Source organism: Rattus rattus, chromosome 5 (genome assembly GCF_011064425.1).
Source record: "Rattus rattus isolate New Zealand chromosome 5, Rrattus_CSIRO_v1, whole genome shotgun sequence".
Taxonomy (NCBI): domain Eukaryota; kingdom Metazoa; phylum Chordata; class Mammalia; order Rodentia; family Muridae; genus Rattus; species Rattus rattus.
This window is the reverse complement of record NC_046158.1, coordinates 153847352-153874671: the sequence shown is the minus strand read 5'-3', so window position 1 is coordinate 153874671 and position 27320 is coordinate 153847352. Positions and strand designations below refer to the sequence as shown.

At 44.9% G+C, this 27320-nt stretch overlaps 1 protein-coding gene across 1 annotated transcript in view; it reads left to right on the top strand.

The window, feature by feature from the left end:
- The window catches only part of Stk4 (serine/threonine kinase 4), a 77699-nt gene that overhangs the window by 29923 nt on the left and 20456 nt on the right, over positions 1-27320 (top strand). Inside the window, exon 10 of the mRNA XM_032904862.1 lies at positions 15699-15856. Coding sequence (XP_032760753.1) covers positions 15699-15856 — 158 coding nt within the window. The remainder of the gene's footprint in view (positions 1-15698; positions 15857-27320) is intronic.

Sequence of the window (27320 nt, the reverse complement as noted above, 5' to 3'; positions counted from 1 at the left end):
GCAAGCTGCTCAGCCCACATTCTGGATGTCTTGGCAGTCTCAACCTGGCTCTCGGGGCCTGGAAGACTCCCAGGAGTCACTGGACTGTAGTCCATAATGGAAGACCAAGAGTCTGGAGTCTAACGCACCAATGGATGGCAGTGATAGCGGCTGGAGCAGCCACAGGGATGGCTGTGCCAGCAGGAGGCAAAGTCAGGCTGACGAGCAAGGCTGGTGTGTCTGCCTCCAGGCCCTGTCAGATGGTGCCCTCCACTCTCAGGGAGAGGCTTTCTCAGTCGGTCCTTTCCGTAAATGCCCTCACAGACTGACTTCCGTTGTGTCTGAGTTGGTCCCAGGTGTCATCAGTGCAGGGAAGGACATGAGTTCTAGTCTGGTGTAATCCGAGCGTGCTGCCAGAGTGCAGTAGGAGGGAGGGTCTTTAACTTGGCTGGGGCTCCTTGTAGAAAGGCAGCAAGGCTGGCAGCTCGCAGGTGGGTGGAGGTGTCCCAGCAGAGGGGCTTCTGGTGTCTGAGGGCGTTGCAGGGCAGTGTTCTCACGTGTCTCTACTCTTCGCCTTCCAGATCGTGGTTTGCATGGTAACCACTAACCTCTCGTTTTCAAAGGCAAAATAGTTCCTTGTATCAGTTTTGGGGCTCAGATTCATTATCTCTGAGATTGAAAGGAATGGTAATGTTACATGGGTAGATTCATACATTGATTAAACTTCTGGATGCATTCTTTGTCTGGCGTTTACAAAGTTCAGATCTGGGGCTGGAGAGATCGCCCCACAGCTAAGAACACTGCCTTCTTCCAGAGGACCCGAGTTGTTTCCAGCACCCACATCAGGTGGTTCATGAGCATTTGTAACTCCAGCCTCATGAGATCTCGTGAGACTTTGCCCTCCTCTCCCACATGAAGATACTTCTTGTTGTGTACACACAATCAAATCGTAAAAGAAAAGGTCAAACCTGTGGCCCGGTAAATTCTCTCCTAGAACTAGGCCCAAGGAAATAATTAAAGATAACATTTACAAATTTTTCCCAGACATGCTATTTATTATATATATAAAAATATCAGGTACAGTCCAGCCTTAGCTGAAATCTGAAGGAGAATGGACATTAACTAGTCATTACTTGTGTAAACACATACTGGTAATTCTTGTCAGTTGTCTGTAGAATGCGTGCAGGGCAGACTCTCCTGTTACTTTCGAATGAGGGCTCTATCCTCTTGGTCTCAGTGATGAAGAGGAAATTCCTTGTGAATTGTCCGTTTGGGGCTTGTCCTCCCACTGTGCCAGCAGAGGGCGCTCTGTGATAGGCTATGAGTTGAAATTGTGCTTTCGTTCAAGTTCACTGATAGCCTTTGTATGATGGTATTTATTTTGGATCAAGACTACTTATATTTAAGACTTTATTTTATCTTACTCTATTTTATTTTATGTGTTTGGGTGTTTTGCCTGTATGTATGTCTACACACACACACACACACACACACACACACACACACACACACACACGTGGCTAGTTCCTACTTGTGAGCTGTGGGTGCTGAGAATTAGACCTTGCTTGTCAGAAAGAGCAGCCCTCTCTCCACCCTCACCTTTTAAGGCTGTCCCGAGTTACCACAGCAACGCTGGGGATGGCCTTCATTTCCTTTAGTTAGGAGGTCGGCTACTTGGCAGAGTTGAAGCACTTAAGCACAGCCTCTTCCTCTCAGGTTTTTAGTGACTTTAGCAGGAATTGGTTTTGCAGTTCTTGAGCACAGTGCCACACATAGTCTTTTAAATGTCACCGGTTAAGTGGTCCCAACCAAACAGTGGAATAGGACTTTAAGACAAAGCAGTTCATGTGCAGAACTGATGGGGGAAAGCTATACTATGTAGAAAAAAGTGTTAGAGATGTTTGTAACAGTTCGTTGCTTGGTATGTCCCGATTGTGGTTTTGCAAGTGCAGGGACTGGAACCCTGGGCCCTGCAAGGCAGGTGTGCACAGCGGAGCTGCAGGGTGCCTGAGTGGCGGTTTACTGATGCGCAGAGCTTCGTGTATCTTAGGTACTGGCTTTCTCGGCGTGCGGTTTGCGCTGAGTTGTTTAGCCCTCGCCCACGATGTGAGCCCCGACTGTTGCAGTCCTTCTTAGCAGGCAGCCTTCTCGTGACATCAGCCTGTTCCAGGGTTACATACAGAATTATTTTTTTATTCTTCAAGAAATTTTGCTGGGTGATGATGATGCACCCCTTTAATCCCAGCACTAGGGAGGCAAAGGCAGGTGGATCTCTGAGTTCAAAGTCAGCCTGGTCTCCAGAACAGGTTCCAGGACAGGCAGCGCTGCATAGAGACACACTGTCTTGAAAAACCAAAAGAAGAAGAGAAAAAGAAAGAAGTTTCTTTGTACCTAGATATCTTGAAAATAGTAAATGTTTGAAGAGTTGTAAAGTCTCACTGTTGACAGATGTTCTTTAATGTATCATGAATTTCTTTTCGTTTGTACTATGAGCTGTAGTCGCATTCAACTGTATGGTCCATGACCGTTTATCTAAAGTAGATTCCATGTCACCCCCCTTCTTTTCTGATTCAGATTGCTATTTGAAATTTCTTTACAATGATCTCATCAGTTTCAGGATTACTGGATTCAGTTTTGCATTATGCCCCACGAGGACTTTACTTGATTGTTTTGAACACATAGTTCTGTCCACAAACACGGTTACATGGTTTACCCAGCGTCTCTCTAGGGAACTGTATCATTTATTCACAGACACGCTCTCTATATTCGTATGTGTGTATATCTGTCTGCCTGTCTATTTATTTATGTTTTTGTCGGGGAGGTCTGAGACAGCGTTTCTCTCTGTAGCCCTGGAACTCTCTGTGGACCAGGCTGGTCTCAGCCTCAGCAGAGATCCACCTGCCTCTGCCTTCTGAGTGCTGGGATCAGAGACACGTGCCACACTGCCTGGCACATGTGTGTTGATGAGGCCTTTTTATATAGCTCAAACTGGTGTCAACTTCTGATCCTCCTGCCTCAGCTTCATGAGCATTGCAACTATTGGTATGTAGGGCCACTCTTAGCACATGTGTCCGTGTACACATGTGTGTGCTCATGTGTAGGTCAGAAGTCAACACTGGGTGTTGTTCCCCAGGAGCTGTTCAACTTGATTCTTTGTTTTAGTTTTGTTTTTTAAAAATATTTTTAGTATTCAAAATTGTGTGTCAGTATGTGGGGTGTGTGCGCTTAAGTGTGGACACCTCAGGAAGCCTGAACTTGTAGCCCCTGGAGCTACAAGTGCTGGGCCCAAGTGAATCCTGAGGAGCGTGCACACAGACCTGCTGAGCTGTCTCTCCAGCCTTCAGCTTGGTCTTAGGGCCAGTTCTGAGGGGTTTGGTTTTTTTTTTTTTTTTTGGTTCTTTTTTTTCGGAGCTGGGGACCGAACCCAGGGCCTTGCGCTTCCTAGGTAAGCGCTCTACCGCTGAGCTAAATCCCCAGCCCCGAGGGGTTTGGTTTTATGTTGGTTTTGGTTTTTGTTTTATTTTTATGGCTGTTGTGTTAATGTTTTCAGTGGATTGTTGTACTCATTATCCTATGAGATTCCTAATCTCTAAATTCCCTTTTTATTTCTTATGAAGAAGACCTTGTCTGTGGATTATGGCCTCAGCGTTCCCCCTTTTGATCCATACTCCTTTTTTCTGGTTCGCTCGGATCTCTAACACAGTTTGAATAGTAGTGCCTGTCCTTGTCTTGTTGTTCCCCTGAGGGAAAGTTCCTCTCATATCTTACTTAATTAATACTGAGTCTGATAGCGCAGCAGAATTATAACAGTTCTTCCTTACACTGAAGAATCTTTACCTCTAGCTTTAGAGCTCCTGGTATCAGAACTGGGGTAACATCGTTTACCATCTCGAAGTTTGATTTTTCTTGCTTGCTAGTCTGACTACTGGTAGCTTTTCCCTGGCTCTGCTTCAGCCTCACTCCACTGTCGATGTGGCGTTCTGCTCTTTCCCTTTCTCCCCTTCCACCCTCTGGCAGCGGGCGTTGAACCTGGGGACCTCAGCGCACTGCTCAGGCATTCTGCAGGGAGCTGCATACGAGCTCTGATGAGCGTCTTGTTTATTAGAAACCGGTTTGTTCACTGTTGTCACTGCCAGCCTAGAAGTTGCTGCGTATCCCAGACTGACCTCAAATTCAAAACTCCCCTGCCTCTGTTTCCTGAATTCTGGAAGTATGGCCACATGAATTATTCAGAATGACTTTTTTCAGAACTAAGTGTGTGAAATTTTAAAACTGGGTATGGGCTAGAGAATTGTGTTTAAAGAAGGAGGCCTGTGTGGTAACAATTCTTTTTGTCAGAAGAGTCTTTGTGTGCTTTAGCAAGATTGTGTTTTCTTCTTTTGAAAATATTTAAGAACTCTGCATGTGCGTGTGTGCCATGAAGCTGTGCTGTGGAAATCAGAGACAGCTTTTGTGGGTCCTGAGACGTCAGCTCAGGTCCGCAGGCTTGTGCAGCGAGAACTTTACCCAGTGGGCCACCTTGACATCCCAAGGGTGTGTGCTTTCTAGTTGGTACAGGAATTTATGTCTAGGAAACTTAATTTGCCGATGCCTTTAAGTGGCCACTCTACCAATTTTTTTTTCTTTCTTTTCTTTTTTTTTTTTTTTTTTCCTGAGCTGGGGACCGAACCCAGGGCCTTGTGCTTGTTAGGCAAGCGCCCTACCACTGAGCTAAACCCCCAACCCTCACTCTACCAATTTTTTATCCGTGGTTTTTGAGAGACAGATCCAGCGAACTATGGAAGAAAGGGAGTGGGCTTGTCTGTACAGGTTGTATCTTAGCAGCACTTTCCTGAGGAGGGGCAGACAGGACTAAGCACAGCAGTTCTGATGGGGAACGGACACCTGTCTGCTGGAGACTTGAAGCCAGTGGCGCTCCCTTTTTGTGCTCGGTACTGCAAAGGTGTGGCCTTGTCCTTGCTGCATGTCTAGAACATGCACATCAGCCGGCCCCTCCTCCTTCCCAGGCCTGCTGCCCGGGGAGGTAGAATGTGCCTTAGTGTTTGCCGTGTTCCTGACCTTGACTCAGGCCTTGCCAGTTAGACCCTGTGAACCGAGGGCAATGAGAGGATTTCTTTTTAAGATTATACTGAGTTTCCAGCATTCTGATTTCCCCCTTAGAGCAGTAGCCACACTAATCTGTGTGAAGTAGAATTTTAAAGCCTAGTGGCATAGTTAACTAAGTTCGGGGAGCTCTGTGACTGAAGGCATCTACTGTTGCTGCGTTTCCTCCTTTAAGACTACGTCGAGGCTCTTGTTGAAAAGATTCGTTTCAGCACTGTCTGTCAGATCCGCATTCATCAGAGCGGCGTAAGAGAGATTCTTGACTCTCAGCCCGTCTCTTTGCCCCTGCAGCTGTCTGGAGGATGGTGTTAGAACTCAGTCCCCGTGTTGACTCGGTCAGTCTCTAACCTGGGGGATAGCATGTGGTAGCGAGGGTGTGAACTGCATGCTGTGGTACTCCTCTCTACAGCGGCAGCCTTGTCGTCCAGCTTCAAACCTCACCGGGGAGAACTCAGTGCTCCCGTGTACCTGCCACTCTGCATTGACACCATAGGAAGGTTCTGGATAGTGCTAGGGCTGTTTCCTGCTCTAGAGTGAAAAGCTACAACATTTAATTTTGTTGCAGTTGTCTTGCTGAAGGGAGGCAAGAGTAGAAAGAAAATACTGGAAAGATTTTTGGAATCATCTTTGGCTGGGAGTGTATTTCTGGGTCGCACAGGCGGAGTCTCCTTAAGGAGGTTACTCCTCCCCTTTAACCTTCAGTTTTATGTTTTGTCTTCTCAGACTAATATAAGGTACTACACATGAAATACTGAGTGTCCGAATGATCAAAATGAAAGTGTTTTAATAAGCATTTATTCATTCAGAGAGAGGGAGGGACACACACACACACACACACACACACACACACACACACAGAGAGAGAGAGAGAGAGGGAGAGAGAGAGAGAGAGAGAGAGAGTTAAATTCCCTAGCAATAAGATGATAGCTATTTTAAGAACCAGTTAAACAGCTCAATATACAAGATGGCAGATTTAAAGACGGCCAGACTTCAGATCCCTTTGAACCTTCTTTTATAAGGCTTCAAACTCTTATCTTAACACTGTGGCATTTATTACTGACTGCCGTTCTTTCCATCCCTGAAAGGTAATCTCCGTGGTGGACTGCATTTTCAGAGACGTTCCCTCCTGGGTGAGCTTCCCAATGGGAAAGCACGCTTGGGGCTTAAACTTTCCTCGCACTTTCACAAATAGCTCAAGGTCACCCTTCCGGAGCGGAGGCTGACTCCATGGTTGTGCAGTCTATTGTCTCCACATGCTGGGCTGGCTTTCATCTTTAGAAACCAGAAACATTCTTCAGTTCTTTAGGATGAGCCAAAAAGCAGAGAGCCTGGTGCCTGAATATTCAGTCAGAGAGCCCAGCCAGACGGCAGGCTGGGATGTGAAGGCACCAGCTGTCCGTGTGACCCGGGGCACGGGCCCAGGACCTACGGGTGACTGACGGGCCCAGGGCCTGCAGTTTTCGGAACATAAGGCCCTCCAGTGTGGTCATGTCAGTCAGAGGAGAGGCAAGAGTAGCCATGAGGCCTTGCGTCTCCCAGAGGTCAGTGATGCAGCGGCAGGGAGAAGAGAGGCGTGAGTCCAGTGAAGCTTTGGCTGTGGGTGTGAGAACCAGGCAGAGAGGTCAGCTTCGTCCATTTGTGCTCCAACTCCAGACCCTAAGCTCCTCTGAGCTGCTGGCTCTTGCTTGGAGAGGAGTGGAGATGCATTCTCTATACTAATTTAAATGGATCTATAAGAAAAAGATGCTGATTTTCTGTAGGCATGTCTACAGTAAGAAATGTCAATCTCTGAGCTATTTTCTAGGGATGTACTCCATGTCACAACTGTGCAACACACAGGGAGGGACTTCAGTGAAACACTGACTGCTGAGCAGGGACTTACAGGTTAAAAACATAGGATGGCGTCTCGCTGTTGCCGTTCAGTGCTGTATGCTCGCACTCCACTTTCTAATCCTCTGTATGAGTAGGACGCACCCCGATCGTGGCCTTTGGTAGTGATTTGATTAGAGAGGCCCTCTGCATAGGAAGATAACAAAGCACTTGATGACACATCAGGGAAGTTACAGAAAAAAGCGAATGAGCTTGCGAGAAGGATGGTAAAGAGTCAGAAAGGGAGACGGGGCGTATTGAATATTGAAGTTGGCTAAAGCAGATACAAACATTGGTCAACTTTAATTGACCAGGATTGAGTGCCCAGATAGAGTTTTAACTTGATACTGTTGTTAAGGGGGTGTACGGAGACACTCTGGTCAGGAAAGTTGGCCCAGTCCCAGGAGATTGATGCAGGATGCAGTACCAAGGGATGGAACTGTTGTCTCTTTCCAGACAGCTCTCCCCAGTGCCCTAGCTAGGGGCCCTTGGACGTTTTGAGCTGTAGTTTTCTTGAAATCCGTATGCAGCTCATTAGAGTTAAGATGGCTTGTGAACCACGGTCTAGAAAGCAAGTCAGTTCCTATAGATGCAGTTGTCCTGTCACCAGGAAGAGAGCTTTCCTGGGCCCCAGGGCATCTCACAACCCTCCGTTCTTAGTGGTTTCAAGAACAGCCAAACGTTTGTGGTTACACAGACTTGGACAGTGACTTTATGTAAGTGAGTGACTAGGTACATCTGAAACCCATAGCTGCTCTTAACAAAACCAAACCAGAAACCACATAGACAATAAATGTTAGATTTCGAAACAAATCAAACCCTCCATGATGCATTTACATTATGGCTCCTTGTTTTAAAACAGGGAAACATTGAGGTATTACTGGAGTTTTTGTTTTTGCAAATATTTTTCCATGGAGCCCAGAGGAAATTGTAGGCTGGTGCCCACTTCGATACTTTGAGCAGAACTAATTACTACTTAGATAAAAAAAACAAGTTACGGTGAGAATTAAGGAAGGGCTAGGCTGACAGTTGTGGTTCACTTAGTGATAGCTTGAAAGCGAAGGTGTGGGACAGAAGAGCCATCCCGTTTGAGATCTCATAGATGGGCACGCCAAAGGCGATATGAGCTCCAGTTTCTGGTCAAGCTTCCTTGTAGTACGTCTGTCCTGACATGTAGTGGACCTGTCAGGAGCACATTGTAGAGGAAGGGGTCATGCCTCTTTATCTCAACATGGAGTTATTGATATAATTTATGCACTATGGTGTTTACTCGTTTAGAGTATACAGTGACTTTTAGTATTCGTGTGTGCATGAATACTACCAGTATTTAATTTTTAAAGTTTTATTACTTTAAACTGGGATATAGTTTATAAAGCCTAATGCTTTAAAGCATACAGGTTCATAGATTTTAGTATGTTGACAACATCTTACAAACCTAGCAACTATTAAATCCCAGTATTTAATACCTTCAAAGCTACTCTCACCCCGTTGTCAGTTACTTCTTACTCTTCCTCTCCTCTGTGCATTTCCTGTTCTGGATATTTAATGTAAATGGACTTAGACAATATGCTTTTCTTTGGGTCTGACACTTTTGTATAATTCTTCCAAGGTTTATCCAAGGTGTATCAGTGTTTAAATAATTTTTTGTTGGTGTATGTGAACATGTGTGCATGAATATGTATATGTGTGTATGGTGAGTATGTGTGTATGGTGAGTATGTGTGTATGGTGAGTATGTGTGTATGGTGAGTATGTGTGTGTATGGTATTGGGGTAGGCCAGAGGTTAACACTGGGACTCCACTTTGTTTATTGAGTTGGTGGATGTGGCGAGGCTGGCTGGCTGGTAGCTCCAGGGATCTGCCTGTCTCCTCCTCCCCAGTGCTGGGATGCAGTCTAGGATGTTCATCAGTTGGTGGACATTTGGATCATGTCTTTCTGCCTTTCTGCTTTTTTTTTTTTTTTAATTTATTTTATGTATATGAGCACACTGCAGCTGTCTTCAGACACCAGAAGAGGGCATCAGATCCCATTACAGATGGTTGTGAGCCACCATGTGGTTGCTGGGAATTGAACTCAGGACCTCTAGAAAAGCAGTCTCAGTGCCCTTAACCACTGATCTCCAGCCGGTCTTTCTGCTTTTATGTAACATTTTCAAAGAAAAATGGAGACAAGGCACGGTGCTCAGCATCCCCTCCTTCGCCTGCAGGTTTGGACCGCGTGTCCATTCAGGTGATGAGTGGGGCTTACAGAGGAGGAGGCCGCCATAGTGTAGAGCACATTTATTTCCGGCATCAGATAAAGAGAATCAAAGCAACATGTGGCTGTTTCCGTACTTAGCCCAGTCCATCCTCCCTCTGGCTTCAGCTTTCCTGGATTATCATTCAGCCGACTGTGTTCATTTCCTGTGAAAAGCTGAAGAATTAGTCTAGTTCAAGTTGAAACAAACTGTTCCCAGACCAGCCGAAGCCTGGGAGCTGGAGAGGACGGAGCAGCCTAGTTTTTAATCAGTTCGGAGTAGTTTACTTCCCAACTCTCAGGCTGCTGCTAGTGCTTGACCCTCCAGCTCAAGGTTGCTGGAAGAATGGTTCAAAGATTAGGTTCCTGGGGAAATTCCATTCGCTTACCCTTTCTGCTCTCAACTTAATGGCAATGCTAGCAGGTCAAGAATCTTCATTTTGGTTTTAGAGAACTCACCAGATGATGCACAGCTCTCGAGGCTTAAAACCTGTTCACATTGGTCCTTGTTGTCATAGCTATAAAATCTTAGGCAAACAGCTCATCCATAAAACAGGAACCATAATATACTTCAAAGATTCCTAGAGGAGTTAGTGAAGGGCCATTGTGCAGCACTGGGCAGGCAGGTCCCTCAGTCTCCGTACCTCCTGTGCAGTCAGATAAAAGAGCATCCAGCCCAGGTGTTCAGTAGCAGTGTTGGTTGCATTTGCACCTGGGTTCTAAGGGAAATAAATGCTTTTTGTGGATGTAAGATCCCGTGTGAGTGAGCACACTTAGGGAAGGGGAGAAGAAGATTGTTACAAATCATTTAGCTTTTGCTGCATAACAAAGCAGTCCAAAGTTTGCTGAATTAAAAAAGCAGCCATTTCATTTAAAGTATGATTCGGTAGGTTTGAAAAGAGCCGTGTGCACTTGGGTACTTTTTTTGGTCTGGTCAGGTCGGCTCAGATCCCTGGGCAGCTGCTGTAGCAGCCACTGGCCTGGCTGATCGGAAGGCCTCAGTTAAGATGTCTGCTGGGTAGCGCCTCCGTGTGGTTTACTATTAGGAAGCTCGCTGAGATTTACCAGCACTGACGATGATTAGACGATGTTGAAAGTCTGGTCTGGCTATGTGCAATCAGGACCAGGAGTTTAAATCATCGCACCTTCTGGGGTAGGGGCTATCTCTGTCAATTTGAAAAGAAAATCATTGTAAAATGTGCACAGTGTAAAACTCCAAGCTAGGAATTAGTCTGCTGCGCTAGTTCCGAAATTGACTTTGGAGGCTAGGAATATAGTTTACTTGCTGGGTTTGATTCCCAGAGACAGCACACCCCCAGATGACCTCCTGCCCAAACTGAAGTCATCCTTCCTTCTTTGGTAATTTGAGGTATGTAAACGTTGACTGTTTAGCTATAATTGAATTCCCAAGAACAGTCTGCCTTTCATTCCCAGTTTATGTCTGAATATGTGATTAGAGGAAAAAAATTATCTAATCATAAAACATAGTTTGGGGTGGGTGTCTTTAAATTCCGATTCATGTCAGGGATAACCAGGTGCTTGCCATGGATAGCACAAGAGGAAAACAAAGGCATTGATAGAATTTCTTACTTGTGGTTCTTAGTTGTTGAAAGAGACAGAGGATGGTTTTGTTTGTTTGTTTGTTTGTTTGTTTATTCCTCCAAAAATATTAGAAATCTTGAAGGGCTTGGGGAGGGCTGTTGTTGTCAAGTAAATAAATGAATTGTGAGGAGGGCAAACACTACTTTTCATCTAAACAGTGATAGCCAGAGATTTGTTATCTCTTAGTGGTTGTCATTCTTGTGATTTTTTTTTTAATGGAATGATTTAGAATTAAGCTACAAAACTGTTTTTTAATCTCATCCCTGACTTAAAGATTTGATTTATATATCTTCGTTTATATTATACTTAATTTATTTTGAGACAGATGTCATTGTCTAGCACAGTTTGGCCTGGAACTCGCTGTGTAGTTCATGTGTTCTTTGGGTGTCCATAGCGTTTCCGACTTGGCAGTGGTGGTTCTCCCCATGGTACCTCTTAAATGCCCATTAGTTTTAAAAAAGTGAATATTTAGTTGGCTAAAGTAATCTTCAATGCATTAGTAATTTTTTAGACTGCAAGATATACGTGGTTTGAGGCTTAACAGAAATACATAAAATTTAGAAATAGCCCATTTAGTAAGTGTTTGAGCATGTATGAGCAGTCACGTAAGTCCTGTTAGCATTTATAAAATTGCAGGGACCGTGCTACAGACACCTCACTGGGTGGAATCTCTTTAGTTATTAGGGCACCAGATCCTGTTTTCCCAAAGAGGAGAGGGCGCGGAGGTGTCGGGTATTCCTGTCGGTTGCTTCTAAGAGACTCCCACACTAATGTCCACACTCTGAGAGCCACAAGAAGTCTTAGGGACACTTAGTGGAGGAATCTATTTTGGGGTCTCGAGACGTTAGCTCCAGATGTGGATGGAGTTGTGGCTTCTAAGGGCTACTGAGCGAAGTCCCATCTGTCGGGTTTTGTCCTTGGTGGGCGAACTGGGTCCGCTGAGACCAAGCAGGGAGTCTTGAGGGACGAAGGAGCAGTGTGGATGCGGGGTTCTCACAGGTGCGCTGATGCTGCTGTGGTGAGGTGTGAGGGCTTGGAGGAAGGCTGGAGGTGGCCTGGTAGCTAAGGTGGGGAGGGTCTCCCCTGCTATGCTCTTTGTGCTGCTGTAGCAACACTGGAGCCATGGCTTTAGCAGGGACCTCCTGGTTCTCTGCCGCACAAGGAGCCTGCCAACCGCAGGACCAGGGCTGTGGAGCCAAGAGTTCTCTCCAGCTAAGCCCCTCTCCAGCTGCACTTTTTATAGTTCTTGTCAATCTTTTGTTCTTTTTAATTTTTATATACAATATTTTAATCATATTCTCTCCCCTTTCCCAACTTAATATTCATTCTCTCTCTCTCTCTCTCTCTCTCTCTCTCTCTCTCTCTCTCTCTCTGTTTTTTGAGATTATAATATTACTACCCTCCTCCTTTCCCTTTCCTCCCTCCACGCCCTCCTGCACATCCTTCATGCTCTCCTTCAGTTTCATGGCCTCTCATGAATCGTTATTAAACATACATGTTCCTAAATATACAACCTGCTCAGCCTGTGTAATGCTACTTGTGTGTATGCCATAGGGCTGATACTGGGTAACCAGTTGTACTCTTCCTTGGGGAGACCATTTCTCCCATTCTTAGGATTCCTGAGTTGCCTGTAGTCCTCTGTGTAGGGCAGAGGTCTGAGGTCTGATTGAACACCTGTCCACTTTAGCATGTGTGGCACTTTATTGGTTTAAAGTTCCTAAAAACATGCAGGTGTGATGTGCCCTTGGTACATGTGTGTATATGCATGCATGCACATGTGTACACACACACACACACACACACACACACACACACCAGCCAACCATGGTTTCCATTTTGTGTTGGCCAGCTTCTCCTGAGCATGAGCAGCAAGCTGCCTGGCGTGTGATTGGTAGGACCAGTGCATTCCACTGAAGAAAGCAGATTCTCCCTTTCCTAGCAACTCTCAGTTGCAATGGCTTCTGTCGTTCAGTGAGGCATTGTGCCAGCTCCCCGGTTCGCCATGCTGGTATTTTATGTGGTTTGAAGCTGTGAGGGCTCGGGTGTGCTGTGATGGCCTATGTGAGCTCACAGAGCATCCGCCTGCTCTGTTGGAAGGTGCTTATTGCCCAGTCCATGTTAATCGCCATCTACTGCAGGAAGAAACTTCTCTGATGCGGCCGTGCGATGCACCGGCCTGTACTCGCCTAAAACAATGGAGGCTCACGTAATGATTTTTCTTTCTTAGTCCCGGAATTTGCTGGTTCCCTTTTTCAGTGGAGGAGATTCTGCTTTGTTTTGTTTTGTTCTTTGTTTTTCTCAAACTCGGATCTGTACCGAGGATGCTCATTGGTGTAGAGGTGTCATGGCTTTGGTGCCCTTGAGTCAGAAACGCTTGGCAGGATCTTTTTTAAAACACGAGTTCCTGTTCAGAGCTGTAGTCGAGACTCATCACTACAGACGGTTCCTGTGTGCTTCTGGTCCATGGTTTCATATGCAGCTGGTCCTGCTGCACACTGTACGGCTGGTTCAGCCAGCCACAGCCAGCATCCGCAGGGCGCACTGTGGGGTTTGGGGTTTTGCCAGCTGAAGCGTTAAGAGGTGGCTCCTCACGTGGCTTTAATTTATGTTTCTCCTGTAAGTGAGCGAAAGCCTTTCTCTTTACCTTTATAAGGAGCAGTTGGGTAGTTTTGTGTGCCCTACCAGTCTTTATCTCACTGTTCCCCAAATTCACAAACTCTTCCTACAGTTGTCTTTAAAACGCAGTTTTTAAAACATCTTATGGTATTTGTTGCAAACATTTCTCATAATTTATCTTTTAGTTTGGCTTATAACATGTGTCGTACACTACTTAGTCATTTTAAGATCTGTGCTGCTTCCTTCACACACAGGAAGTGGCCTATTTCCTTCCCTCTCTCCACTCCCCTCCCTCTCCCCTCCCTCCCCGGTCTCTCACCATTGGAAAGCCTTCCGCAGAATTGGCCTTTAGGAGCATTCTCCTCTCTAGAGTTTATAGTTTCTGTCTTCGCAGTTACTGTTTATTACTTTGGAAGTTACTTGTTTTTGGAGTGATACGTATCTAGTGTGATCTTTTCCCAAACAGCTACCGGATAATCTGAACTTGCTAGGTTTTCTGGTCTGCTCAGCTGCCCAGGGAAGTTCGGGCATTTTGTATGGTTACCATGTTCTGACTGTGTCATTTCAGCATCTCGAGGCTGGTTGGCACTGGTTTTCTGACACTCCTTGTTCACGTGTAGGACTAGGTGAAGGTCCGGTGTGCAGCTGTTTCATAGCCTGTCCTCCCTCTTGAGTTCCCAGAGGGAGGAACTGAGCAGAGAACATGGCTTCTGTCTCCTCAGCACATCCAGTGTCATACACAGTTTTACAAGCTTGTTTTATTGTAGTTCTTGTAGTAGTTCAGTATGCAATCATAACGAAGCTTAAAAACTAACAAAGCGAGCATAAGCACCTTGTGTTTTCTATAGAACACACATCACAGTAGTACACCATGTCTTCCTAGTGTGATTGGTAGATCTTGGCAAAGCCTGTGTGAAATCCCCTGTAAGGGGGAAGCTGAACAAGGCCGTGGTAGTACCTAGAGTGGGCAGACCTGGCATCGCTGGACTTGTGTGACGGAGAAAGAACCCAAATGTCTGAGAGGTTCATTTAACATTTTGGTCTATTTTTCTCCTGTGTATATGATTTTACAGAGTTCAGCTCATGCTACACACATGATATTATACCATATATAAATCATTTGTAAATAATATTTTAAAAATTATTTATGGGCCAAGCATGGTGTACATGTCTTTAATCCCAGCTCTTGAAAGGCAGAGGCAGCAGAGGGATCTCCGAGTTTGTGGCCAGCATAGGCTACACAGTAAATTCCAAGCCGGCCAGGGTTGCAAAGAGAGAGGCTGCTTCAAATAAGTAAATAAACAGATAAATACAAATGAAAAAAAATAGAAAACGTTATATAAGGCTAGGTGTGTGTGTGTGTGTGTGTGTGTGTGTGTTATATAAAAGTTTTATACATATATATATATAAAAGTTATGTAAAAAAAAAGTTATATAAGGCTAGAGTTCAGTGGGAGAACACTTGCTTGGTATGCACAAGGCTTTGGTTTTATCCTTAGCAGCAGAAGAATGTTACATAATATTTCACAAGTGGAAGGATTGTCCTTAACGTGTGCGTGTGACACACACACACAGACACACTGCTTGTGCATATTTGTCTCCGTCTCTCAACTGGAATGTGAGCTCGTTAAGGAGCAGTTGCTTCCCATGTCATTGTCTGTCCCTCTACGGCATTGGGACAGACAATGATAGATACAAATGTTTTTGTTTATGCAATATTTCCTTTTTTTTTTTTTTTAAGATTTATCTATTTTATGTATGTGAGTACACTGTAGCTGTCTTCAGACACACCAGAAGAGGGCATCAGATCCCATTACAGATGGTTGTGAGCCACCATGTGGTTGCTGGGATTTGAACTCAGGACCTCTGGAAGAGCAGTCGGTGCTCTTAACCACTGAGCCATCTCTCCAGCCCTCTGAAATATTTTCAATCTAAATATCTCAGGAATTATTTCCTATAGGAAACTAATAATAATAAAAAGGACAACGGTAATATAATTTTTACTTGAAGCCTTTTCAGAATCATTGAAGTGCCCAAATCTTTCTGTTTAGAAATAATGACTCTGGGGAAAACATTTATATAAATTATTACAGGGGGAAGCCACAGTCTGTCTATTTCCGTAAGAAGTATTTTGAGTGAGAATTTGTGTATTTTTCTTTAGCTTCAGCAGAGTCTTTTATAAAGGGGTCTTTATCCAGCAGAAGGAATTGACCTAGAGCCTGTAGCCCTTGTGGGCATCCTGACCACACGTGGATTTGTGTTTCTTTTCACCTTCTGTGTTTCTTGGTTTTCAGGGAGAGACGAGACCATGCAGCCTGCAAAACCATCTTTTCTTGAATACTTTGAACAAAAAGAAAAGGAAAATCAGATCAACAGCTTTGGCAAGAATGTATCTGGCTCTCTGAAGAATTCTTCAGATTGGAAAATACCTCAGGATGGAGACTATGAGTTTGTGAGTAGAGCTGAGGTTAAACGGTGGTGCTCCTGGAAGGGCGGGGTCTGTGGTGTTGCTCATCCTGTCCGGTCAGCTCACAGGCCTTGAGCATTTTTGAACCAAGTTTGAGTCCCCGTAACTGCCCTTGGCAGCAGCTCCAGGGCCAAGGACCTCACTAGTTTGAGACAACACTTTTACTGACATGTGAAAAGTTCTGGGATCCCTGACATTTTTTCCCTTTAAAAAATCCTTCATCCACTTTCTATTTGCTGTTTCATCCAGGTTGAAATGATTAGGGATAAAAGATGTACGTGATAACCAAATGAGGAGGCAGCTGTCTTTAGTGGTTCATTAAGGAGTGTGATCTTTCACTTAGGAGTTGAGCATTGGAGGGAAGTAGAGCATAGGTAGGAGAGTGAGGGCGGGAGCTATGCAGGTACCCAGAGACGGCTTGTCAGGCGATGCAATGATCCCACAGCGGAGACCTTTCTTCTTGAGGTTTACGGGAATCCCTTTGCTGGAGGTGACTTGACGTACTTTAGACTTTGAAACTTGCATTCTGGTGCCTCTGTTAACATGTAGCAGAAAGAACTTGGCTGTAGTGTTTTTTACTGTACAGAGGAGGCCACAGTTAGGGGGCGCCTGCCGCCATTCCTCTTCCAGGTCCTTGGCGTGTATCTTCTGACGTGGTGAGGCAGCGCAGACTCAGGAGCTTTGAGTTGTGCCGCTCGCCCCTCGTGTTGCCTGTGGAGTTGCCTTCATTGTGTCTGTAAAGGTTGATTTTCTTGGTTCAGTGGCTCTTTAAGCAAGCCTGTTTGGATTTCTGTCAGAAGATCACATCATTATTGCCAGGCAGAATGTAAGAGCTCTTGGATCTGCACTCACATCTGCGTCTTCGCTTTTGGAGGCCTGAGAACTAGTAATCTTGAGATACAGTCGCTCGAATGCTGTCCCCATCCTTAGGTCAGTACTTAATGTATGAACAGCTCTTTTATCCCTGCCCTGATTTACTCAGGGTGAGCTATTGTCTGAGAGCGTGGCTTGACAGGCAAGCTGTTTCTACAGAGGCTTGGTCCTCAGAGTGCTTTGGTGGAAGAAGGTGATGGCTAGTTCATGAAGTTGGGCCCCATGAGTGGACGGGTTAGCAGCTGTCCGGTCTGTACTGCACTACGACTCCTCTAATCCAAAGGCGGCAGCAGCTCACACAGGCTGCTCTGAGTTCTGTAATACTATAAAGTTTAAATCCAGTTGCCTGTACTTAAAACTCGAGGTATTTTACATAAAATGCTATTTTTCCAGCTTGTCCCAGAAACTTGGGAGATCTGGCCACATGCTTGTTACCATCGGATGATGGTTATTAGGGTTTGGTAGCAGCCGCCCTGTTTGAGCATGGCTTCTCCGACTCCCCACCTTGTGTGGCCAGCTTCTCTTTCCTACTCATAATCCAACCTATCTCACACTGAGAGATACTTGCTATTAGGGCTTTTGTTCCAAATCCAAAGTTTGGATTTATATGTGACTGAACCACCCTGTCCTGAGAATAAATGCCTCTGTTTTTACTTCAGAATGCTAAGAGAATTGTTAAAGAAACACGCGACACAGCGTGCATGTGGAGGAAGAAACACACACAATGCCGTGTCCATGTGGGAGTCAGGACAGCACATGGGTTTGAGTCCTCTCCTTCCACTGTGTAGGTCCCAGAGACCCAGTTTAAGGGCATAGGCTTGGTGGCAACTGCCTTTACCCACTGGACCAGCTTGTCAGCCTGAGAGTTCTATTTTTAGAAGACATATTTTTCATGTGTGGATCCATGTGAGAGAATGTGCACCCGAATACAGTGCCCGCAGAGGCCAGAACATCAGATGCTCTGGAGTTGCAATTACAGGAAGTGGTGAGCTACCTGGTGTGGGTACTGGAAAGTGAACTCAGGTTGTCGCTAAGAGCTATTTCTCCAGTCCCCTGAGAATTTGGTCTTTAAAATTGTCTTTTAAGGGGATATCATAGTTGAGTAATGAAAGAGGGTGAGATTGGGATGTATGTGAAAACATACTGATGATCAAGGGAAAATTGTCTCTAAAACCTTCGTACTGTCGCCCTGACTACAATCCTGAGGCAAGGGTTTGCTAAAAGATGGCTCACAGTACAGAGTGGTCAGCACACTAGCAGTTGACCGGGAGATACTGACCTAGAGTTCGAGGACAGCACCAGGTTGTGCCTCAACCTGTCCCTCTGGTGACACTAAGCCATGAAGTCTGACCTAAAAAATTCTCAGAGTGTGTCACTATAAACGAGTTTCTCTTTTTCTTACTAGTTACCATAGTGACAGAGGCATACTGCATTGTGGGAAGAATCCCTGGACAATCTTATTTCAAGCTTAGGAGATGTATCTGTACGGCTAACTAACACGTTTACCTCAGCAGCCTCAGAGAGAGGCTTTCTAATTCCAGACAAGCAGTATTTGATTATGAAAATGATACCTTCTTTTCTCTTGTGAAAGCCATTGCTTTTTTCGAAATGAACTTTTTGTCCAAAATGGAAAATAGGAAATAATTTAATCAGAAGTGGCAGAACTTGATATTAAAAAAACCTTCATATTTTCATCTGAAATTGAATACTTATCCCATTTCTAAAATTGAATTGCCTTATTTACCAAGTTGAAAGAAAACCTTCAGTGATTCCCTGTAGTGTTTAAGATATGTAGTGATTTCTAAAAAACACTGCTTAGAAATGCAGTAGGCTTTAAAAGTGATATTTCTATAAACTGATCACACTTTTGAAGAGAATATTCCTTTTAGGAGAACTCACACATTCTCATTTTGCACAAAATTCCACAAAAAGCTTTAAATTTAAATCCAATTTGGTTCATGACTCTTCAAAAGCAAAACTCCACCCTGTAATACTTTAGTTTAAGATAATTTACCAGCTCAGAGTAGATGCACAAGACAGAGCCTGTTTTCATTGAGTTCATGATGAGAGAAACAAACATAAATAAAATCAGTTAAGCTACAACAGTGGCTAATTTGTAAAGCATGGTAAAGAGAAAACATGGAGGAGGTCTTGTATAGACAGAGCATTCCATAAGACAGGAAAAACAACATGCCGTCAGGTCAGGAGGCCCCTCACAGACTGAGCCGTACACAGACACAGCTGGGCATAAAGGAAGCAACGGAGTCAGTGTCTGGAGCTGAGTGACAGACAAGAAATGCAGACACACTGGAAATCACAGAAAATGTGATTAAAAGTACCTGCGTTCTAAGAGTCTATAAAAGATAAATCTCAAAACAGTGTTACCAAAAAGCTCAAGCTAGAGAAATAGAGGACAGACCATGAGAACACTCACTGAGGTAGAAGTGGGGTGTGTAGTGTGCCCCTGGAGGCCTTGCTGCTTGCAAGGCTAGGGTGAGGGCTCCAGCCAGGCCAGTGTAGCAAGACTGCATCTCAAAACAACAGAACTGAAGACCGCATTCTATGGAAGAAACCTGCCTTATATTACTGTGGGGTGTGGGTGGGCTGGAGAGGATGAGAGTCGTGAATCTACATGAAGCCTATACATCTGTTGATGGGTGAATGGATAAATGTCACTATCCACTTACAGTATGGACTAGACATAGGAAGAACGCAGTGGACACTGAAAGCATAGTAATAGTATAAATATCGCTTTCTCAAGCATGGACCGTTCAGCAGCTAGAGACAGCTCAGTCAGCAAAGTTCTTGAGGATCTAAGTCCAATGTCCAGATCCACATTTTTAAAAAAAAAGAGACCCAGGGGCAGTGATGTGTGCTTATCACCTGGCCTTGGGGAGGCAGACACAGAGAGTAGATCCCTGGGCTTACTGACCAGCCAGCCTAGCTTACATAACACTGTAGCCAACAGGTGACTGCCTCAGAGAGAGAGAGAGAGAGAGAGAGAGAGAGAGAGAGAGAGAGAGAGAGAGAGAGAGAGAGAGAGCGCGAGAGAGCAAGAGCGAGCCATAGTCAATTGCTGGCCTGTTCGTGCGCGTGCACAAGTGTATCGAGAGTGTAGTGGTGGCGGGAAAATCTCTGTCCTTATGAAGAGAACAAATGGGTAACTGGGAGGAGGGAAGCCTGACTTGCATGGACTTTGGACTGGGGTAAGTACTTATGACTAGGGACTGAGGGAGCATGGTGGCTGGGATGGGCTTTGATATGCAACCAGACCTCTAGGTCCCTCCATCAGGGGTAAGGGAAGTGCTTCTTGGGTCAGATTGGGCAACAGAGTCCACTAGTTCCTGAGGGATGCCGGCTTTTATCTAAACACCAGAACCCCCTATAGTCCAGACTGTGCTGAGCCTGATTCAACTTTGGACCTCATTGGTGGGCCTGCTCTTTTTGTGGGGGCATGGGGTACCCTTTAGACCTGACAGGAACATATAGAATACAACAACAAAAAGTAGTACTCTGGAAGATGTATAATTTTAGGTTCCCAGAAAGACCGTAGCTAAAGCATTAAACAGGATAAATATAAAAGCAGAATTCAAAGAAATGGGAACGATATTGATCCATAAGATCAAGTCAGTGTCTAGGGGGACGTGGCTTTGATTGAGTTTTAAAGGGTTATATAATGGCCCATCCTAACCATCTTTACTGCATGACCTCTCTCTGGGCTTTTCTAATAGATGTGCTGATAACGCTTTTGTAAAGCATGCTGTAGGGGCTGAGGGGTGTGGCTTAGTGTCAGAGTCTAGGCATAGCCTCAGCCTGTCTAGCTAGCATGGAGCTCTGGCTTTGGTCCTCATCACTACATAACAAAACAAAGCAAAAATCAGGGGGAAAGCCCATTCTATAAGAAACACCATAATGACCCATGGGAAATCATGGCAGATGGAGGCCTAATTTGAGGCTAGCCTGGTCTACATGGCAAGCCCCTCTTAGAAAAGCAGGAAACATGGTGGGCTGGTAGCTCAGAAGAGAGTGGGAACCTCAGTCAGAACCTGGGGAATGTGCCCGGAGGTCTCGCTTGAGAAAATTTTCTTTTTCAAATTAAAAGTTTTTATTTTAAACGTATGGGTGTTTTGACTACATGTATGTCTAAGTGCCACATGTGTTCAGTGCCTGAAGAGGTCAGAAGAGGGTGTCAGATCCTGCAGGACTGTAGTTACTGTCGTGAGCTGCCATGTGTGTCCTGGGAACTGAACCTGGGTCCTCGGGAAGAACACCCAGTACTCTTAACCACTGAGCCATCTCGCCAGACCCTTCTTAGTTTATTGGGACAAGTTCTGGCTTGATGAATAGCTGTGGCTGACTGTGAACTCAGAATCCTGCCTTAGCATCCCGCATGCTGGGGTTATAGACACGCTGTGCTGTATCTGGCTGCAAGAGCGTGAGGTCAGATGAGGTCAGTGAGTACACCATCCTGCCCCCAAAAGATTTCCTTGTCTTGGACTTTTCCTGAGTGTTTGGGGAAATTAAAAATAGACTCCTAGGGCTCTTCCAGAGGTCCTGAGTTCAAATCCCAGCAACCACATGGTGGCTCACAACCATCTGTAATGGAATCCTCTCCTTGTGTGTTGAAGACAGTGACAGTGTGCTCATAAAATAAATAAACAATAAAAAAAATAGACTCCTAATGAAGCCCCAGGCTAATCTCTCTGAAGTTGTGTGATAACTGGTTCACTAGGGTATTAAAACTACCATGTTAATTTAAAATTAATTTTATGAAAGTACCAGAGCCTGAACGTTGATGGTTCAAAGCTTCTAGATAGTCACAAGCCAGTAATTGGCTATTCGTAGGCTGGAAAGACAAATTTTAGTCCTGAGTTTTCCCCAAGGATTTTTTGAAACTTTACCATAGCCATTTTTATCTAGTCAGACTCTGACCCTGATCTCGAGTTGAGATTTCTTTGGGGTTTCATGAAGAGGTTTTACAGAATTGTCGCTTACTCCGTCTGCATCAAGTTTCACAGTTTGCTTTTAATTATGTATACGCCTGAGAAATCAGACACTGGCTGGGAGTGAGACTCGCCATTGCCTCGGTGACTTTGTGGCAGGGACGCTTTGGGTATCTGTACTTCATACTTGCAAGGACACATTGTTGTGCTTTCTGGGAACCCAGATATCTGCAATTGAAGCCTTTATCTGCTGTTTTATGGAAACCAAAGAATATCCTAAAGCATTGAGCTTATTTTCTCCCTGCTTCACAAGGAATTGAAAAGTTAGCTCATTTCCTCAAGCGCGCCAGCCTCCGTGGTGAGATAGAATCTGTGAGCACTGCCGTGATCTAATCAGCAGCCAGTTTACTCTTGTTGAGCTCTCTGTTCCCCATTCTCCACTTTTCATACTTGGCTTGCGTTCAAGTAAATCAAGGCAGGTATATATTATATTATCTCTAAATGTTTTATATATGTGTAACTGTAAGAATATAAAATCTTTATATAAAAAGATTTAAAGACTCCTTTAAATACAGTAACTCATTGTACCTGTAAAATTAAAAATAATATTTAATGTCATAAAATACTTGTTACTGTTTAGTTTTCTCCAATCATGCTTTTCAAAGTTTGCTTTAGAGCCCTAACAAGATTACCATGTGGCAGATGGTTGCTGTATTAATTAGAGTTCTCTAGAATAGATCTGATAGAATGCTCATATACATTATATACATATATAATATATATATGAGATATATGGAAAGATGGATGGATGGACTAAAATCAGGCATCTGGGCACACCCGTGAGGAATTTTCCTTGGTTGGATTATATATATTTATATAATATGTATACTTACTATGTAACATGTATATGTACACACATACATACATAGTTCTTACATTACAGTGGCTTACAGGCATTGTTCTGAGGCATCTAGCAATGCCTGTCTCCTGATGGAAAGGCCAAGGATCCAGTCATTTTTCAGGCTGGATTTCTCAGCAGTCCCAGTCTGGAGCTGGAATCCCAGGGAAGTGTTAGAGGGCTACTGGTTATGTCAGAATCTCAATAAGCAGATCATCAGACAAGCGGAGGGTTGTGGCTCAGCATGGATGAACTTCCCACGGCAAAAAGCAAAAGCTTCCTTCCCGGTCCTTTTATGTGGGTGCCACCAGAAGGTGTGGCCCAGATTTGGGGAGGGTCTTCCACCTCAAATAGTCCAACCAAGGAAAGACCCCCTCAGGTGTGCCCAGTTGGGGGTTGATTAATGGAAGATGTAGTCAGGTTGACAATCAGGATTGGCCATTGCACTTGCTGCCTCTTACTATCACTTCATTGATAGACTCTGTCCTCACACCCTTTGTGATTCTGTTGGGATGACCAGTAGTTGTTCCAGATTTCTGAATATCGCTGGTCACGTGGAAGTGATCCTTGTAGTAAGTTCTAAATTTCCTATATGTTGTATTTCAGTGTATAGCAGGAGTTCTGAGGATGTCTTTGTACTTCTCTGAATTATTGAGGTCCTCAGAGATCTTTTATTTGTGTGGAGTTATTTTATTTATTCTCTCATCTATTATATCCCAACTGCAGTTTTTCCTCTCTCCCCTCCCTCCCTAACTCTCCACACCCCACTCTTTTCTCCCCTCCCCTCAGAAAAGAGCAGGCCCTTCCAGGGACATTAGCCAAATATGGCATAACAAGCTACAATAAAACCAGGCACATATTCTCAAAGCAAAGCTGGATGAGGCAACCCAGTGGGAATAAAAGGGTCCCAAAGGAGGCAAAAGAGTCAGAGACAGCTCAGCTCCCACTGTATGCGTGTATGCGGACAACCCAGGTCAGAGCCATACAGGGTCCCTGATGTCTGTGAGTCCACCTGAGGCTCTCTCAGTTGGTTCTGTGGGTCTCAGTTGTTACGGTGTCCTTGATCCCTTTGGCTCCTCCAATCCTCCCCTTCCTCTGGGTAACAGAGGGTGGCTGGTTTTGCTCCGTGTCCCCCATTGCTAGGAGTCTTTGCTGGTGTCACCCCCATAGACTTCATGGAATTTCCAATGCACTGGGCTTCTACCTCGATCTTAAGATGTTGTGTGTGTTGTATTTGTTGACACCTGACAAAATTTGAAACTAAGACAGATGAGATCAAACCTGAGTTTTAGTTTCCTTTCTTAGCATAGGCAAGGCCCTTAATATGAAGTACCCTCTACCTCCCCAAACCACAATGTTAAGAATCTCTTCTTATTCTAAAGCAGGATAAAATGATTCATTGGTTCATTTAAAATAGCAGTAAACCTATTATGCTTAATAAATTATTTTTATGAAAAATAAGATTTCACTCTATAACAAAAATGTGTATTAGTGACAGAGTGAGCTTGTTTTCAAATCTGTGTGAGTGGGAGACAGCTAGATTATCACGAGTGTTGACATCCAGTCTGTCAGACTTTGTTTTGTGTGAAGAATGTTGGGCCAGATAAAGCTGTGTCGTTGGAAAAGGGAGATGCCTCTTAATAGCTTGTCCAGATAGTTTTCTTCAACTGTGTATGAGGGATTTTTTTCATTTTGCGAAAGATTTTATTTTTCGCTCCATGCGTGTGTGGTATGTGATTGCAGGGGCAGGTGTAGGCAGAGGTCAGGAGAGGGTGTTGGATCTTCCGGACCTGGAATTGTAAGCAGATGTGAGCTGCTTGACTTGGGTGCTGGGAATTGAACTTGGGTCCCCTGAGAGACCCGCAAGTGCTCTTTATTGCCGAGCCAACCCAACAGTGGTGGCTGCTTAAAGTCTGTGATAGAGAATCGAGACTCAGTGAGCTGTATTCCAGGGCTGCATGTGGGAATCATCTGGTTCTGAATAGAAGGTTTACATGCACATGGTTTTGTAACACCATGCTCATCTGGAAAGCATTGGTTCAGTGAATCACGGAGATCTGCCAAAGCGTTGGCATTTTATTATACAACACGAGAAGACTGTGCCCCTTGACGCTCTAACCAGTCTCATCCAGAGTGAGTGTCCGTGTAGGGGACGCTGCCAAGCTCACTGCAGTAGAATTGGGTTTTCTGAAGTTCTAAGTTTTGCTTGAAAGTTGGAATTTTGTCATTGGCAGCAAACAGTCAGCTGTTTGACGCGCCAGACTGACTTTTTCATTTTGAAAGGAAATGTCTGCCAGTGCCCAAGTCTGCAGACCCACAGTTTGTTACTGTCTCTCTCAAGTGGAGTTGATGCAGTGGAAAAGCAGCTGGCCGAGCCCACAGCTCGATTGTGCAGGCGTTTGCTGAAGACAGCCATTGATTTCAGTTAAACCCTCTCACTTCATCATGGGCACTGCTCTCCTGTCATTCCATTAGGACTCTCACTACTGCATCTGAGGAGTTCCTAAAGGGAATGGGCTTTAACGTCTTTTGAGGCGTGTTATTTTATCTTCTAACTGTAGCCATGAAGAACACAGTAACTACTAATGCTTGCTTGGTTCCGTTTCCTGACTTATAATAAAGTTAGTACTTCTACCTCCAGTCCTCGATTTGTGCCCCCAGTCCGAGCGTCAGCACAGCGGAGGCAGGCAAGGTCTTAGGACTATGGAGATGGTTTGATCTTACAGACGTGCTGAGAGTCCGCTGCATGGGCCAGAACTGAGGGGCTGCTGGTGGGGCTCTCAGGCCTGGTTAGCCTCAGGTTCTGCATTTTGACAGAGACGTCTCATAGTCTCTGTACTCTTCCTCCACGGGTTGGCAGTGGCCTCTCTTTCACTTTGGTGACAACTACTGAAGGCAGTTGCCTAGGTGCTGTTTAACTCACAGATACAAGACAGTGAGTGCTATCTGACCACTTCACCGTTTATCATATGAGGGTCCTTAAACAGTAAGCATTTCATTAATGATGTAGCTGTTCCCAGCAAAATCGATGTACAAAAGAGAATTTATGCTAGATCTTTCCCCTCTATTTGCTATTTTTCAAAATGGTATTTGGTTTCCTGCCATTCTACAAAGATGAGCAATGATTTTTTTTAAAATTGTTTTCTTTTTTGCTTTAAAAATTAATTTTTGGCTAGTATACAAAGAAATGCATTCTACTGTGATTTTTCTTTTTTTAAAAAAATTGTGGTTAGGACTGGAGAGATGGCTCAGTGGTTAAGAGCACTGACTGCGGGGCTGGGGATTTAGCTCAGCGGTAGAGCGCTTACCTAGGAAGCATAAAGGCCCTGGGTTCGGGTCCCCAGCTCGAAAAAAAACCAAAAAAAAAAAAAAAAAAAAGAGCACTGACTGCTCTTCTAGAAGTCCTGAGTTCAAATCCCAAGCAACCACATGGTGGCTCACAACCATCTGTAATGAGATCTGATGCCCTCTTCTGGTGTGTGTGAAGACAGGGACAGTGTACTCATATAAATTGTGTTTTTGTGTGTGTTAGGGAGAGTGGTCTCTTCCACCATGTGTGTCTGGGAAGGAACTTGGGTCTCCAGGCTTGGCAGCCAGCACCTTTGCCCACTGAGCAGTCCCGTGGGTCCTAGTGTGGTGCTGTCACACATGCACCCTTCTCCGTGATTCTGTCCCCCTTGTGTTGTGCTCCCTTCTCCTCTTCCCCTCTAGCTGCTCCCTCACCAAGTAGCACTCGCTTTGCCCTCACGTCTCTCATCCCGTCACCCCTTCTAGGTTACACTCTTGCTCTTCAGTCCTTCCTACCTTCAAGTCCTTCCTGCATCTCTGGATCTGTCTTCCCAAGGCCGTCTGCTCGCTTGCCTCTGTATTTTTTAAGGCAAGGTCTGTAACCCAGGCTAGCCTCAGACTTGCAGAATCCTCCTGCTTCAGCCTCCCAAATTCTGAGATTACAGGTTAGGGCGAGTAAACGCTGCTTGACTTTAGTTTTCAGAGGAGCCTTCCTGCTGGTGTACATAGTGGCTGCATTAGTTGCTACCCTCCCATCCCCTGCAGACATGGATAAAAATTCTTTTCTGTCCACACCCCACCAGCACTAAAGGGTTACTGGTTAATTTGCTTCATTTCTTTAAAAACACTATGTGCGTAACTGTACCTGGATGAGCCTGGCTGAGTCTATGTGCACCACCTGTGTGCAGGTGCCGACGAGGCCAGAAGAGAGCATTGGGTCCCCTGGGGCTGCACTGGCAAATAGTCATCCGATCTCTGGTTTTCCTTTGAGAACTGTGCTCAGTTAACGTGGCCATTTTATTAGAGGATTTATAATCTCGGGCTTTAACTCTCAGAATTGCTCGTGGATTCTAGATAGCAGTCCTCTGCTGACTGTTTAGTTGGCCAAGGTTTTATTCCACTGTAGAGCCTTGACACTCTGCTGGCTTCCTTTGTTGAGCAGAAACATTTTGTCAATCTTGTGATGGTTTCCTGAACTCTTCAAGTTATCTCAGAAAGTCCCTGGATTTTACTCAGGAGCCAGAGGCTGAGGTGAAAGCCTGGGAGCTCAGAGAGGCAGAGAAAGCACCCAGCTGACCTTCCTCCTCAGCCGATGTCCCAGAACAAATGCCCCTCTCACACCATCTCAAAACACTTCCTCCACACCCGGTGTCCCTTCCTTCCTGCTTCCTCTGCATCTCTCTGCCGTCTTCCCAATGCCCTCTTGCACTCCATGGTCTTTTTCTTA